Below are 15,001 nucleotides of genomic sequence, written 5' to 3' on the forward strand. Positions count from 1 at the left end.
ATAGAAACGTTGACGTTATGGGAACAGTCACTTGAGTCACATGCGGACTTACCAAAGTGGTCTCAAATGGAAGAATTTTTGATCAACCGACAACAAGTGTTAGAACGAATTAGTCGTATAAAAACACAGAACGCTCCACAATCTTCACGATATAACTTCGGAGCTCAATATAATACGAACACAAATTCAAATAGATGTATTCTATGTGCAAAAAATCATATTCTTCGGAACTGTCCCAGATTTAACAACATGTCAGCTAATCAGCGAATCGAAGTTGCAAAAGAAAAACGTTTATGCAACAATTGTCTTGCGAGTGGACACACGAGCCAAGAATGCGTCAGTATGCACAGATGTATGCAATGTAAGAAAAAACATCATACTAAGTTGCATATAACGAACTATTCACAACAACAATCGAGCGCTAATAACGTAGCGCGTGAAAACAATTATGGTAATGCCCGAACCGAAACACATTTCACCACCGACGAATCACACAATGAATTGCCATGCTCGTCAAGGGCAGTGTCTGGTACAAACGTTCAGACACTAGCTACAATTAGTCACGGTGACGTTATGTTACCGACGGCCTTGGTACAAATTATGCACTCCGGACAAAGGTTCACATTACGGGCGTTGTTAGATTCGGCGTCTAAAAGGTCATTTGTGACAGCTAAAGTGGTTAATCGCTTAGGTATTACGACCAGAAACGAAGATTTCCAAATTAGTGGTTTAAGTGACACAATAGTCACCAATGCAAACCAATCTTGTTGCATTACACTATGTACAGATGACACTTCTTTTAATCTAGTATCCGAAGTAATAGTGCTACGAAATCTTATTAGTCTACTTCCAACTAGGTCTCTTCCAAACTCGTACTGTAGTGAAGTTAAAGATTTAAAACTAGCCGATCCTGGTTTTGCGGTATCAGCGCATGTAGATATGTTGATTGGAAGCGATATCCTTCCAACAATAATGCTAAACGGCATGAAGAAAAATATTCTAGGTAATATGATAGCACAGAATTCAATTTACGGTTGGTATATATACGGACCAATAGCAAACGAAAGTATAGCATTTGCCACAGTCAAAGAATCTTCGAAAGGTGAAGAAGACATAGAAGCATTATCACGAAAATTCGGGGAACATGAGGAAGTCGAACGGACTCCTATTCCGACCGTATTAAATGAGTACTGCGAAGACTCTTACAAAAAGACGTGCCGTCGACCGGGCGGTAGATTTGGTGTAAAAATTCCATTTAAAAAAGAATATCAACAATCTATTTTATTAGAATCACCTCGTTTCAAATCTTTACCCCAATATATAAATAGCTTAAATAAAGACAAAATGCTGGTAAACACGTACAGATACGTTTTAAATGAATTTTCATCACGTGTGTTTAATGGGACTTGCAAAACAAATAGTTCATTTTCATTGAATGATGTTCTATATACAGGCCCAACGTTACAAAACGATTTAACGTCTGTAATTCTAAATTGGCGGTTATACAAATATGTATTTAATGGTGACATTGAGAAGATGTACCGTCAAATATTTGTACACGAGTCTGATATACCGTATCAGAGAATATTGTATATACAAAATGAAACCGCACAAATCGAAGATTACGAAATAAACACATTTGGTATTAACTGTGCGCCATTCCTGGCAATAAGAACGTTATTGCAGCAGGCCACAGAATGGCAAATTGAGCGGCCGCTAGCTACAAACATACTTAAAAAAGAAATATATGTCGACGACATATTAGCAGGCGGTCATACAATCGACTCTGCACTACAAGCAGATCATGAAATAATAAAAACGTTGAAATCAGCCGGATTTCTATTTAAAAAAATTACGAATCCCCCAGATACATTTCTTGAAGAATTACTAAACGAGAAATTGATTAAAATCGATGATAGTAGCGCTATCAACACTCTGGTCATTCCATGGAATGTACTAATACACAATTTTTCGTATACAACGATTCAATACTCTATAGCAAGAGAAATAACGAAACGAAAAGTTCGGTTGAACGTGGCTAAATTATACGATAAAGCCAGTCTGTCACAAAAACCAATCGTAAGAGCCAAGATATTTCTACAAGATATATGGCGAAAAAGAGTTAATTGGATGATTAAAGTCTCATCCACTGTGTCGTTTATGTGTTATGGGAAGAAAAATCATTATTTAATAACGGACCACTTGTCGTGTGGTCAAGGTTTTCTGTGTTTTGTTCTATTTATTTATTTCCAGAACATAAACATAGATCATGAGCAATGTCTGGTATGCTATAGGCAGCATAAGATTATAACCTGCAGAACGGAGCAGAAGTGCAGGAAGTATGCTGTGCGGATACACAAATACTGCATAAACGAATTTCGGGTCAACACACACCAACGTCAGACAGTTAAAAGCACCCAAGCTCGGGCAGCAGCGCGTTATCCTCAAGCAAGGAAAATCCCGAAGCGGTCCTCTAAGTTTTCGCTAACAGTCAAAGAGACAACAAAGAAGATCCTACAAGAAATTTCGGAGCATATAAAGGTCCTGGGATCGCCAGAAGGTTGCACCAGTGCAAGGGGCGGAGGATGTTGACGGCCGCACGGCCATCAAGCAGTACGTGGGTACCACACCAATGGACACCGATGAAGACCTCATCGATATGGACTTGTAAGTCATCGGTGTCCTCCCATCTCAAAAGGGAACCAAAATCGAGAAACTCCCATCTCCAATCACTCTTACTACAAGAAGTAAAATCTAAAGGATCGCCTTGATCGTCAACTTTATATTTACCCAAATTGAACCCATAATAAACCTGTCGCCTGACAGTACAATATTTATTATAATTAAAGTTATTCATCTTTTTATTTGTGCTAAACATCACGTGAGTATTACACGTATACTTGTGGTGTTTGTACATTTGTATGTGTTGTAGTTGTTGCTTTTGCCGGCAACTCATAATCCTAAGGCTCTAAATTCGTCTGAATTTAGACTTCACAACAGATCCTACGTCCTTGTGGGAATTTGTTGACGGTGAGATGTTACAATTTTTATTTGCTTTTTTGCCCTATTTTCATAATCAAATGTGTTTTATCTGATGCTATACTTTTCATATATTATCGCATGAGATGTTCTGCACTTTGAATGTTTTTGATTTGCTCAATTTATATTTTGTTGTTAACATGGTCATCACTTTCTATTTTCTTTTTAGTTATGGCTGGGGAGCCAAATGTATGTATACATAAATACTTTAATTATTACTTTATTTTAAATTTTTAGTTCTACTTAGATGATAGAAGATATATTGTTAACACTATTTATTGGCCTTGGAGGCTTTAGTGTTAAGGAATGAATTTCAATAAATAAATAAATAAATTAACATTCAATAATGTTCGGCACCATACCTGTTATTTAAATGAAGTGGGAAATGGAGGTGCATTCACTCTCGAAGGTTCGTTGAAACCAAAAACAAGTCAAAAATACTTAAATAAGTTCAACCAGGCCGAACTTTTATACCCTCTAACATTATTTACCACACATAAGATATTGAGGTTACCATCGACACATATTAAAAAAATTTGGTAGGGAAATATACCAGCCATTCAGAACTCAAAATAATAATATAGGTGTGTCAGGTGTAATCATGGCGCAATATTGATAACTTTTGGTAGGGAGATTTTCTACCCATTGAAAACTCAAAATATCAAATTATAGCCAAATAGGTGAAATTGCGTATGAAGATTCCGTAGATTTCCAGTTCTTAAAAAAGTCGCTAGGCCTATCAGATTTTCTAAGACTCCCTAGCCTTCCGTTCGTTTATAAATACTCCTGGGCCCATATAATGTCTAAAAAAATCAATAGCAGTTTGGATTGTCTATAAAGACTCCTGAATCCTCAGCGAGTCTTTGAACACTTCGTTCAAAAAGTCTTCAGCCCTATCAACTTATCTATAAAGATTTCTATAAAAACACACAGGTCTTTCAGCTCGCCTGTAATGATATCCTGTAGCTTGTCTGTAAAAACTCCCTGGACCTTTAACACGGCAGTAAAGATGGTCTGATCCTTTAGCTCCTCTATAAAGACTTCCGTGTACGTTAATCCGTCTATAAATATCACTGTCATCCCCTCAGCTTGTCAAAAAAGACTCCCTAGCCCTGGTGGTCGTTCGGATTGTCTATAAATACTCTTGAAATGTCAATTCTCTATAATTATTCCGTAGACTTCCAGCACGTTTAAAAAGTCTATAAAGATTTCTCACGGATTGTCTATAAATACTCTTGAAATGTCAATTCTCTATAAATATTCCGTAGACTTCCAGCACGTTTAAAAAGTCTATAAAGATTTCTCACGGTACAGCTCGCATATAAATGCTCTCTTGCCTTCAATTCGTCTTTAAAAGTTCTTCTTCAGTTGGTTTGTAATTATATTCTGGGCCCTTAGCTGGTCTATAAATATTCCCTGGACATTTAACAGGTCAGACTGTGGGCCCTTCAGATCCCCTTAAATACACCCTTCATCTCGTCTGTATTCTTTTAGCTCGCATGCAAGCCCTTATTGACTTTTTGCTCTCTTTAAAGACTCCTTGGCCCTTCAGCTCTTCAATAAAGACTCCGTCAACTTGTCCACAAAGACTCGTTTACTATAATCTCTAAAAAATTTCGTTCATTTAGCTCGCCTATAAAAACGACTGGAACATCCGCTCCAAAACTCCCTGGACCTACAGCCTATATATGAAAACTACCTGCTCCTTCAGACTTTATTTCAGCTCGTATATAAAGACCAACAATTTTCTCTTAAATATCCTCTCATTTATAAAGACTTCCTGGACCTTTAAAATGTCTATAAAAACTGCTTGAAACTTCAGTTCATCTCCTTAACCTTTCAGTTCTCCTATAGAAACTACCTGCCATTCAGGATGTCTCTATAAAGATTTCTTCTAATAGCTTATAAAGACTCAGTGGTCCTTCGGCTGTTCTATAAACTCTTATTGAAAACTTCCTCTCATTTATAAAGACTTCCTGGACCTTCAATCTATCTATGAAAGCTGCCTGAACCTTCAACTCATCTATCTGAACAGTTTCCATGGTCTTTCAACTCGTCTATAGAAATTGTCTTTATAATGATTCCTAACCCTTCCTCCGTGGCCCTTCTGCCTCGTCTATAAACACTCGTTGGACCTAAGGCCCTCGTTTTTTACTCATCTAAAAACTACATACCCTTCTGCTCACCAAGAAGACTACGTGGAAGAAGACTTTAGTTTCTCTATCCAGACTGGCTGACTCTTCATTTAAATAATTCCCTGGTAGCGTGGAGTTACAAATAAATACTTTTTAAATATTAAATAATACCCTCACACCTACATTACAAATAAAAATTGCTGACCATATTTTAATTGTGGATATACTCTAATCCTCCTCCTCCTCTCTGCGGCTTGCCATTTTTGGAATTACTTTTAATTAAATTCATTGACAAAATGTACTAAACAAACAATGTCAATTAAATATTCGTTACGTTTAGTTGAACTACAACAGTAGTTCAACCATATAAAGACGAATTAAAAAAAAACAATCAATTGGCTCGCAGCGGAGAATTGAGAGGTAAATATGATAACCATTGAATAGAATTCAAACTAAAACAAATATTCAAACAAAGCATAGCTTTGAAAATAAAAAATTATTATAAAATTATAAATTATTTTTGTTGTTGTAGCAATGTTTGTTTATGAATTCTAATCTTTTGTCATATTCTTCCGAACACACACACCCAGCCAGGCACTTATATACACCTAACCATTCATATATAAATGTTTATATATACAAAAAAAGTATATGTCTCTATATATGCAAAATTATTTAGAATTTGTAGCACAAAGTAAAATACAAAACAAAACAAAAACATACAATAAAGAAATTGATTAAAAAATAAACAAAAAATAGTTCACAATGAATTTCAAATTAAAGGCAAAATAAAAGACAAAAAAATAGAGATCAACAAATTCGTGTAGTTTTTCTAAACTATAGAATAAACAAAAGAGGAAAACAAGAACAATTTAAATAGAAACAAAAAATAAATGTTTTTGTTTTAAGGTGAACTATGACTATTAAGATAAGAGAATTTAGAGAATAAATGCGTAAAAACTAAAAATATTTGTTTGTTTATACATGTCTGTCCCACATGGTGGACTGATGGGGGGTTTTAATGCGCAATTTAATGAGGAACAATAATAGTGTTGCAGTATTAACAAAACTATTCAAGTGTGTATTATTATTATTTTTTTAAAACAATAATCAATTTTGTTATTTATTGTCATATTTCGGAAGCAGAGTTAGTAATTGCAGAATACTATATGAAATTCAATGAATGTGAGTAGAATAAAGAATTGACATCATCTACTTTGGAATCCACCATAATGGAAGTGAGTTTATTTTATTAAAACAAAACGAAATTTAATTAAAAATAAAAATAACAGTCACTTCGATTAAAATTTAAATTGAACGAATTCGAGTGAACTTCTACAATCCATTTGTTTATGTGAAAAAAGTTAATTATAAACAAAAATCATTTTCAAAAGCAGCAGCAAAAGTGAGAAAAGCAGCAGTAAATAAAAAATAGGGTATGACTTAGCTGATGACACCAGCTTTTATTTTCTACATAGCTTATGATCCTTTGGTTTACTATTTGTGGACAAAACGAATCCAATTGCCGATAAAAAACCATTTTTCGTTTTCTATGGAAATTATGAAGACATGGACTAATTTCTACAGATAATCCCTTTGCCTCTTTGGCGTTTCAACTCTTTTACTGAGACTACTGGCCCATCACCTCCTCCAAAAAGACTCCTTGGTTCTCCAGTACATCTATAAAGACATTGGTATCTTACATCGAATATGAAAGCCCTTACATTTTTACAGGCTTGATAAATCCAAGGTTCATTTTTCTATTGACCATATGAACCCAGGTTTAATTCTATATTGATCAGATGAATATTGAAAGAATGGTCCGTGGTCTTCTTAAAGACCATAAAAAAGCTTTCTTAGGACCACAGAAAAAAATATTTCAAAAATCTACGCCTTCTGACGACCAATTTCTATAAACTTTTAATAAACCAGATGTAAACATGTTTCATCGTTTCCAATACAGCGGAGCCTACAATCCGAAACGATCCGAATTTTACTCGGCCACGTCTCTCAGCTTAGTCCATAGGCATGGTTAATCGTTTCCAAGACATAGGGGTCTACAATCCGAAACGACCCGAGTTTTACTCGGCTGTTACAACAACCTATGGATCATTTTGTAGACCAGATGAACCCCTTTTTCATTTTCAATGGATCAGATAAAACCATGGTTCATTTTATGAAGGACAGGCATTAATTCCTAAGACTCAAATGAAACCTGATGTTTAAATTTCTTAGTCCCTAAGAACACAGTCTTCGTTTTTAATAATCTGCTAAATTTTTGTTTGGGTTCCTCTTAATTACAATGTGCATATTTTCTTTCATCTTCCCACTGTTCTTTGTGGAATTGAAAAGCGCCTTGTCGATTTCTAGATCTTCGGTAGTGAGTGATTAGGTTTCCCTGCCTTGATGATATATACAAATCTTAAATTTCTAAAATGTTAACTCACTTGACACATATGATCACATAATTTTAGTGACAGGTTAATATTTTAACTTATCACAGAGGCCAAATCATTTCCACTAATATGTATAAGTATAATTTAATTTTCCAATTATCTTCTAACTTTGTCCCGGCAGATTATCTGCACGTAATAGGAACTGTGTCTCAGTGAGTTGGCAAAACGTTAAGGACTTTGGGTCCCACATTTCTCTTCGAACCCCTTCTTGGATTATTTTCAAATGCATGCTGAGCTACTGGCTAATGTCCTTTTGGGTTTTATTTCTACAAAATATAAAACAATTATTACAAAAATCTATAATTTCTAAAAATTCTAACTTACTTGACACCGGCAGACTACCATTCAGTTTCCCCCAAGACTTTTTTCGCCATTCAGACAATTTTATCCCTCTATTTAAGTGGCAAATGTATTTCTTAACATAGCATAGGTCTTTTTTATTCCCGCTAATATGATTTTTTAAGTTATTTTAATTTAAAACACTTGAAATTCACAATATTTCGCCTTTCATAATTGCATATTTTTGACATTACGGCTTACGGCCAGTCATCTCTCAATGACTTTACACCGAGAGTTCTCACAAAAACCATAACACAACGGCTCGCTCTCTTAAATGAATTCTCATTGCATAGAATTGCTGTTAAAGAATAACAAAAACAAAAACCCCACAGAAAAAAAACAATAACAAATGGCATACATAGAAGCAAGAATAAAATGCCCAGCAACAATTTACAGTTATTTGCAAATGTCCAAGGCAAACGGCAAAAGAAGGCAAGAAAAAAACAGAATACAACGAAACAAAACAAGCTCCATTTACACTCTACATTTGCAATGGAAAGCTCCATCATCATTTGTGACAGAGGGAGGTAAAGAAGAAAAGAGAAGGAGCAACAACATTATAAAGTGAGGGAGTGATTATAAATTATGCAGTTTTTGCATTTTCTATTTACCTTGCGATGACGTCCTTTGTAGACAACGGCAAAGGCGCCATGGCCCAGCATATCCTTCGAACTATACTCATAATCACCGACAATATTCATTGCATATGACTGGAAATTACAGCAATAATGGGCAGAGAGTAGAAGGCGGCGGCGGTGACGACAGCAGCAACGAAAACAGCGGCAGAACCAGCAAAGTTAGATGGTCAAGATTTTCACAAAAAACTTTAATTTATTAAACGATTTGTTTTTTTTTAATTTTAATAATGGCCACTTATTTGTTGTTTTTGTTTTTTTATTAAAGTTTGCCAAATGGAGCCTTTGTGTCTAATAAAACCGATTTCTTGTTTCTTTGTTTTTCTTCGTTGACGAGGGAGACAAACAAATGCACTATAAAATTCGAGTTATAATACAGGGCGAGTGGACGTCAACGGCAAAACACACGCACGCACAAACTGACACACACACACTTTATATATACACTACATATACATATGTATTATATTTATTTTTCTGCACTTTTTTCCTCGGTACAATTACAGCTGTTGGTTGGTTGGTCGGTTGGGGAAAATCAATTTTCAAGGGTTCTTCTTCGGGTATCCACTACATCAAGAGCAAAAAAAGGAAATCGTATACAAAAATATATATGCTTTTCTTCTCTATAGATATTTCTTTTTCTATTTTAAATATTTATAATCAATTGTAGAAAAACTAGTAGCTCTTTATTGTGTAATATGTTGTTGTTGTTTTGTGTGAAGTATGCAGTAAATTATTGTTTGGAAAACTTTTTTTCTTTCTACGTAATTTTTGTATTCACTTCGTCGTTTTACACTGGTATTTTTCTTTTCTGTTTAATTTGTCGTGAGCAAAAATATGTTAAAAGAATTTTTTATCGATTTTGTCATCCAGAAAAACAACAATTTACTTCAATTTGTTTTTGTTGAAGTATTATTCTTTGTTTCCGAGCGATGCGTCGCGTTTGCTTTTTTCTGTTATTAACTTTATTATTAATAAATTAATTTCTCACTGACTGATCCGAACGAGATGTCTCATGCTTCTTCTTCTTCTGTTTCGTTTTCTTTCATCAATAACGATTTCGATAGTTGGGGATAATCGATAACTGTTGTCAAAAAGGGGAAAGATTTGTCATAAGTACAACCTATTAGAAAGACGTATGGCAATGAAGTGAAATTGTGGAAAGAAGAGTTCACAGTGAATGGGGTTTAAAGGAATTTTGATGTTCTAGTCCAGAAAATAAGATAAAAATGATAAAAAGGAATAAGAGGACTTCAGGTGTGGCATGTTAAGTTCACCTTGTTTATTGTAAAAGGAGTAGAAACTAAGCTGCAAAAAAAAATGGGGAAAACACGCCTTCACAGATCGCATAACCCAAAAGTGGTCTTCGAGAAGCACGTAATACAGTATTTAGTGTACAAAATTCAACCTGTTAGAACAAGAAAAGGATCAAATCCATCGGAAAATCGTCTCGACAGATGGTCTTAACCTCTGGTCTGTTTCCGAAGTTATTGGACCATACTTTTTCGAAAATTAGTCTAGATCAACAGCTACGTATTTTTTTCTTAGATCGGATTTGGATGGTATTGGCCGGGACAACTTTTATTTTTACCAAGACGACAGTTTTAGGGGGAAGGGTTTCCAAGGAACGTGTTATATTTTGAAGAGGTGCTCAAAACTAAACATAGATACCGCACCATTTTCGGCATTCTAATAAAAGGTTTATAGCCACAATTTTCAATAGAAGTGGATGTAATTCGAATTTCTGAAGATTTTGGAGGGAAAAAATTCTTTGCTGAACTTTTTCAACATAGGTCCACGTTTTGGTATGAAGCCTGTACATCGGATCCGATCCATTTTTTTACATTTCGATGGTCCAGGGAGTATTTTCTTCTTGGTTTGGTTATAATTTGGCGCTGTCGGTTCTTGATGGGCACAGATAGGTATAGATTTTCATGCCGTATTATTTTCAGAATGTTTAATCCGATTTTTCCCAGTGAAAACACCTTTGCAAAAAAAGTTTTATATATGTCTAAGATTTGACATAGTCTCCATTATATGAAATTATCTCTGGTGAAGTACCTAGGCTCATTGTCCAATCGAAAGTCGACTTTTCGTCAGACCCAAAAACCGACAATCAATATTTCAGGATATATGGGCTTCTTTGATAAGTAATTACAAAAAGTGTGACAAAATAAAAGGGTCCCTGCGGTATTCTGGAGTTCCATATTCTCGAAAATATGGATTTCCGCAAGAAAAAGTATATTGTCATAATCAGGGCCCCAATAAAAACTTCAAAAGCATCCGCGACCGGACAGAACTTGCCTAAAGACTTCGTTGTAGATGTTAAAATTGAAATAAATCTCGGAAATCTACATTTAAAAAGTTTTATCAGTTATTGAGTACTTGCACAGACCAAATGAAGTCATCAATAAATGTGAATGCCACCTGTTTAATTGTAAGACCACAACGAAGAAGAAGCATTGTTTTGTTTTTCGCATTTCTCATTCAATTCATTCGGATATCAATTCAGTTTGGCTTACAATGTTTTGATTAGCTGAAATATGAAAAGGAGATATTCCAGCGGTCAAAAACCATAAATTTTAACTGGAAGATCAAGGGAGGGGCTACCATGCCCGTAATTCTAAATCCAAAAAATATTATATTACAACAACAATTCCATTTTAACTTATGTATTACATGTAAACAATGGTTTTCCATATGATTTTTCTACCACTAATCGATAAATCGATTAGTTAAACGTCAAACTGCATAACCCTAACTACAAATAGGAGGTGGAGAAAAACAACAAAGACAAGACATTTCGCAAGTGAAAAAGGCCACAGAAAAACGTCATCGTTTTGGAAAAATATAAAAATATTCGTATTTCTTTAATTCAAATTCAATAAAATAATAGTTTGGAAACCACCATGGGCGACAATGAAGAGAAAGCCCTACAGCTAATGGCCGAGGCTGGAAAGAAGCTAACACAGCAGAAAAGTTTCTTTGGAATGTTGTTTGGGTTTGTATACTCTATTTGCTCCTTCTGGTCATAATCATGATTTGTAATAATGGAAAAAAGAATATTGATTAATTTTTTAGTGTATTTTTACATAGTATTAATGGCGATTGATTGTTTAATGTGTAGTGGATGTTGTTGTTGCTGCAGTAATTTGCTTTGTTTTGCAAAGACAAGACGAGACCTGTGATGTCGTCTTATTGGGAGCAATTTCATAATTCGGGAAGGTGGAGGAGTAGGGGGTAAATGATATGTCATCGAAAGGTGTTTATTGTTGCTGTAATGAAAATGTTGAGCTGTTAAGTAAGGGTCAATTTGATTTAATATTGATATGAAATGTTGTTGGACACCTTGAGGAGAGGTTAAAGGTTGATTTGGGAGATAGTAATTAAAGGAACAATAAATACAGGCCTATGAAAAAAAACATACAGTCGCAAAAATAGAAAACGGACTAAAACGAATACGTTGCAACAATACTTTTGAATATTTGAAAATATACCAGTTATTTTCGTTTTGGAAAGACTAATAGTTTTGTTCATGATAGTGACTCGTTTTGAATGTTCAAGAAATCGCCTGAAATGAAAAAAAGTCAAGGATCAAAGTCATGAAGAGTTCAGACATTTTTTAGTATCTTTGTAGTTTTTTTTTTGAATGTTTTATTCTTTCTAATCGCTTTATTTTTTTATTCTTCCAGTGGCTCCAACAAAGTCGAAGAGGCCATCGAATGCTACCAACGTGCTGGCAACATGTTTAAAATGTCCAAAAATTGGACCAAGGCTGGTGAATGTTTTTGCGAGGCAGCAAATTTGCATTCCCGTGGTGGCAGTCGCCATGATGCCGGCATTGCATATGTTGATGCCTCCAATTGTTATAAGAAGGTAAGTTAACAACGCGATATTCTATTTTCTTTGAGATTAATATATCTCTGCTTTCCTTAGGTCGATGTTGAAAGTGCTGTCGCATGTCTCCTAAAAGCCATTGATATTTACACCGATATGGGTCGCTTTACAATGGCTGCAAAATATCATCAAAGCATTGCTGAAATGTATGAAAGTGATCCGAATACCTTGCATCAGGCCATTGAACAATACGAGAAAGCAGCCGATTATTTTAAGGGTGAAGAATCGACCAGTTCGGCTAATAAATGTATGCTGAAAGTTGCCCAATATGCTGCCCAATTGGAGGATTATGAAAAGGCCATTAATATTTATGAACAGGTGAGGATGGAAAACAATTTTTAAAAAGTATTTTTAAAAATCATGAAAGGCTGAGATTTAAAATTTTTTTAAGCTATAAAAAGCGGAGATTTAAAAAAAATATTTTTTGAAAACGTAGATTTTATAAAAAATATTTTTTTTGAAGGCGTATATTTTATAAAAAATATTTTTTGAAGGTGTAGATTTTATAAAAAATATTTTTTGAAGGCGTAGATTTTATAAAAAATATTTTTTGAAGGCCTAGATTTTATAAAAAGTATTTTTTGAAGGCGTAGATTTTATAAAAATATTTTTTGAAGGCGTAGATTTTATAAAAAAAATACTTTTTTAAGGCTTAGATTTTATAAAATATATTTTTTGAAGGTGTAGATTTTATAAAAAATATTTTTTGAGGGCGTAGATTTTATAAAAGTATTCTTTGAAGGCATAAATTTCATTAAACATATTTTTTTACGATGTAGATTTTATAAAAAATATTTTTTAAAGGCGTAGTTTTTATAAAAATTATTTTTTGAAGTCATAAATTTCATTAAAAATATTTTTTTACGGTGTAGATTTTATAAAAAATATTTTTTAAAGGCCTACATTTTATAAACATATTTTTTGAAGCCGTAGATTTTATAAATAATTTTTTTGAAGGCGTAGATTTTAAAATAATTTTTTTGAAGGCGTAGATTTTATAAAAAAAAAATTTGAATGTGTATATTTTATAAAAAATATTTTTTGAAGTCGTAGATTTTATAAAAAATATTTTTTGAAGGCCTACATTTTATAAAAAATATTTTTTTAATGCGTAAATTTTATAAAAATTTTTTTGAAGTCGTATTTTTTTTTTAAAGTATTGTTTGAAGTCGTAAATTTTATTAAAAATATTTTTTGAAAGCGTAGATTTTATAGAAAATATTTTTTAAGGTGAAATTTTATTAAAAATATTTTTTGAAGGTGTAGATTTTATAAAAAATATTTTTGAAGGCATAGATTTTATAAAAAAAATTTTTTGAAGGAGTAGACTTTATAAAAAATTTTTTTTGAAGGAGTAGACTTTATAAAAAAATATTTTTTGAAGAAGTAGGTTTTATAAAAAATATTTTTTTTTAAATTTCTTTCTATTTCAGGTCGCTGCCTCCTCCTTGGAAAGTTCATTGCTCAAATACAGTGCTAAGGAATACTTTTTCCGGGCCGCCCTATGTCATCTTAGCATTGATTTGCTGAATGCCCAACATGCCATTGAAAAATATTGTCAACAATATCCAGCTTTTCAAGATTGTCGTGAATATAAATTGATCAAGGTAAAACTAAAATTAAAAATTATTTAAGAAAAATATCTAAATTATTTTTTAACTTAGGTACTCTGCGAACATTTGGAAGATCAAAATATCGATGGCTTTACCGATGCCATTAAGGACTATGATAGCATCTCACGTTTGGATCAATGGTACACCACGATATTGTTGCGCATCAAAAAAGCAGCCGATGATAGTCCTGATCTACGATAAAGTAACAGAGTCCATTATTACGTTCGTTTCTATCTATATCTTAAGGTATATGAAGATGATTGAATGATGATTTTTTTCTTAACTATTTGATGTGTGTGTGAAGAAAATAAAAATTCAAATATTCATTTACAGTAAATGAAGAAGAACGCAAACCCCTTTCCCAAAAAACAAACAACAAAAATACTAAACTAGTTTATATTAACAATTTTTTTAAATAAATAAAAAAACTACTATATAAACAAAGTCCAATTATCGCAAGACACACAACAATTTCTTTATAAAAACTAAATTAGATTAGTAAACCATTTAAATAAAAAATGTATTTAGTTTTTTTTCCTCTTTGTTTTTGTTATTTTTTATATTTTATTGAATAAAAAATATATATTTATAGAGTATGTGGTATAATTGTTTTACACTTTTTACAAATCAATAATAAAAAGAAATTTTAAATAAGACAAACGCACAACCCCAACCATATTTATGGATAAATATAAAACAACTGAAACTAATAGCAAGTAGTATAAAATTTTTTAGTGGATAATAATAAAAACAACAGCTTTTTATGATAAGCAGAACATAAAACAAAATTGAAGTGAAGTTTTAAAAAGGAGGGGGATTTATTTATATGGGAATGATATTTACCAAAAACACTATTTTGAACAAGCATACTCTCCCAAACGCAAACT

General features: G+C 33.1%; 1 protein-coding gene across 1 annotated transcript; it reads left to right on the forward strand.

Annotated features, from left to right (window-relative positions):
- The first annotated feature begins 11,512 nt into the window (after nucleotides 1-11,512).
- On the forward strand, nucleotides 11,513-14,315 carry LOC133330116 (alpha-soluble NSF attachment protein). Its single transcript, XM_061538590.1, has 5 exons — nucleotides 11,513-11,605; nucleotides 12,297-12,480; nucleotides 12,541-12,819; nucleotides 13,935-14,108; nucleotides 14,166-14,315. The coding sequence occupies exons 1-5, from the start codon at nucleotides 11,514-11,516 to the stop codon at nucleotides 14,313-14,315; spliced, it is 879 nt and encodes a 292-aa protein (XP_061394574.1). The 5' UTR covers nucleotide 11,513.
- Nucleotides 14,316-15,001: the final 686 nt, after the last annotated feature.

This window comes from Musca vetustissima, unplaced genomic scaffold, assembly GCF_032173495.1.
Source record: "Musca vetustissima isolate MV318-11 ecotype Yass unplaced genomic scaffold, APGP_CSIRO_Mvet_v1 utg7905, whole genome shotgun sequence".
Taxonomy (NCBI): domain Eukaryota; kingdom Metazoa; phylum Arthropoda; class Insecta; order Diptera; family Muscidae; genus Musca; species Musca vetustissima.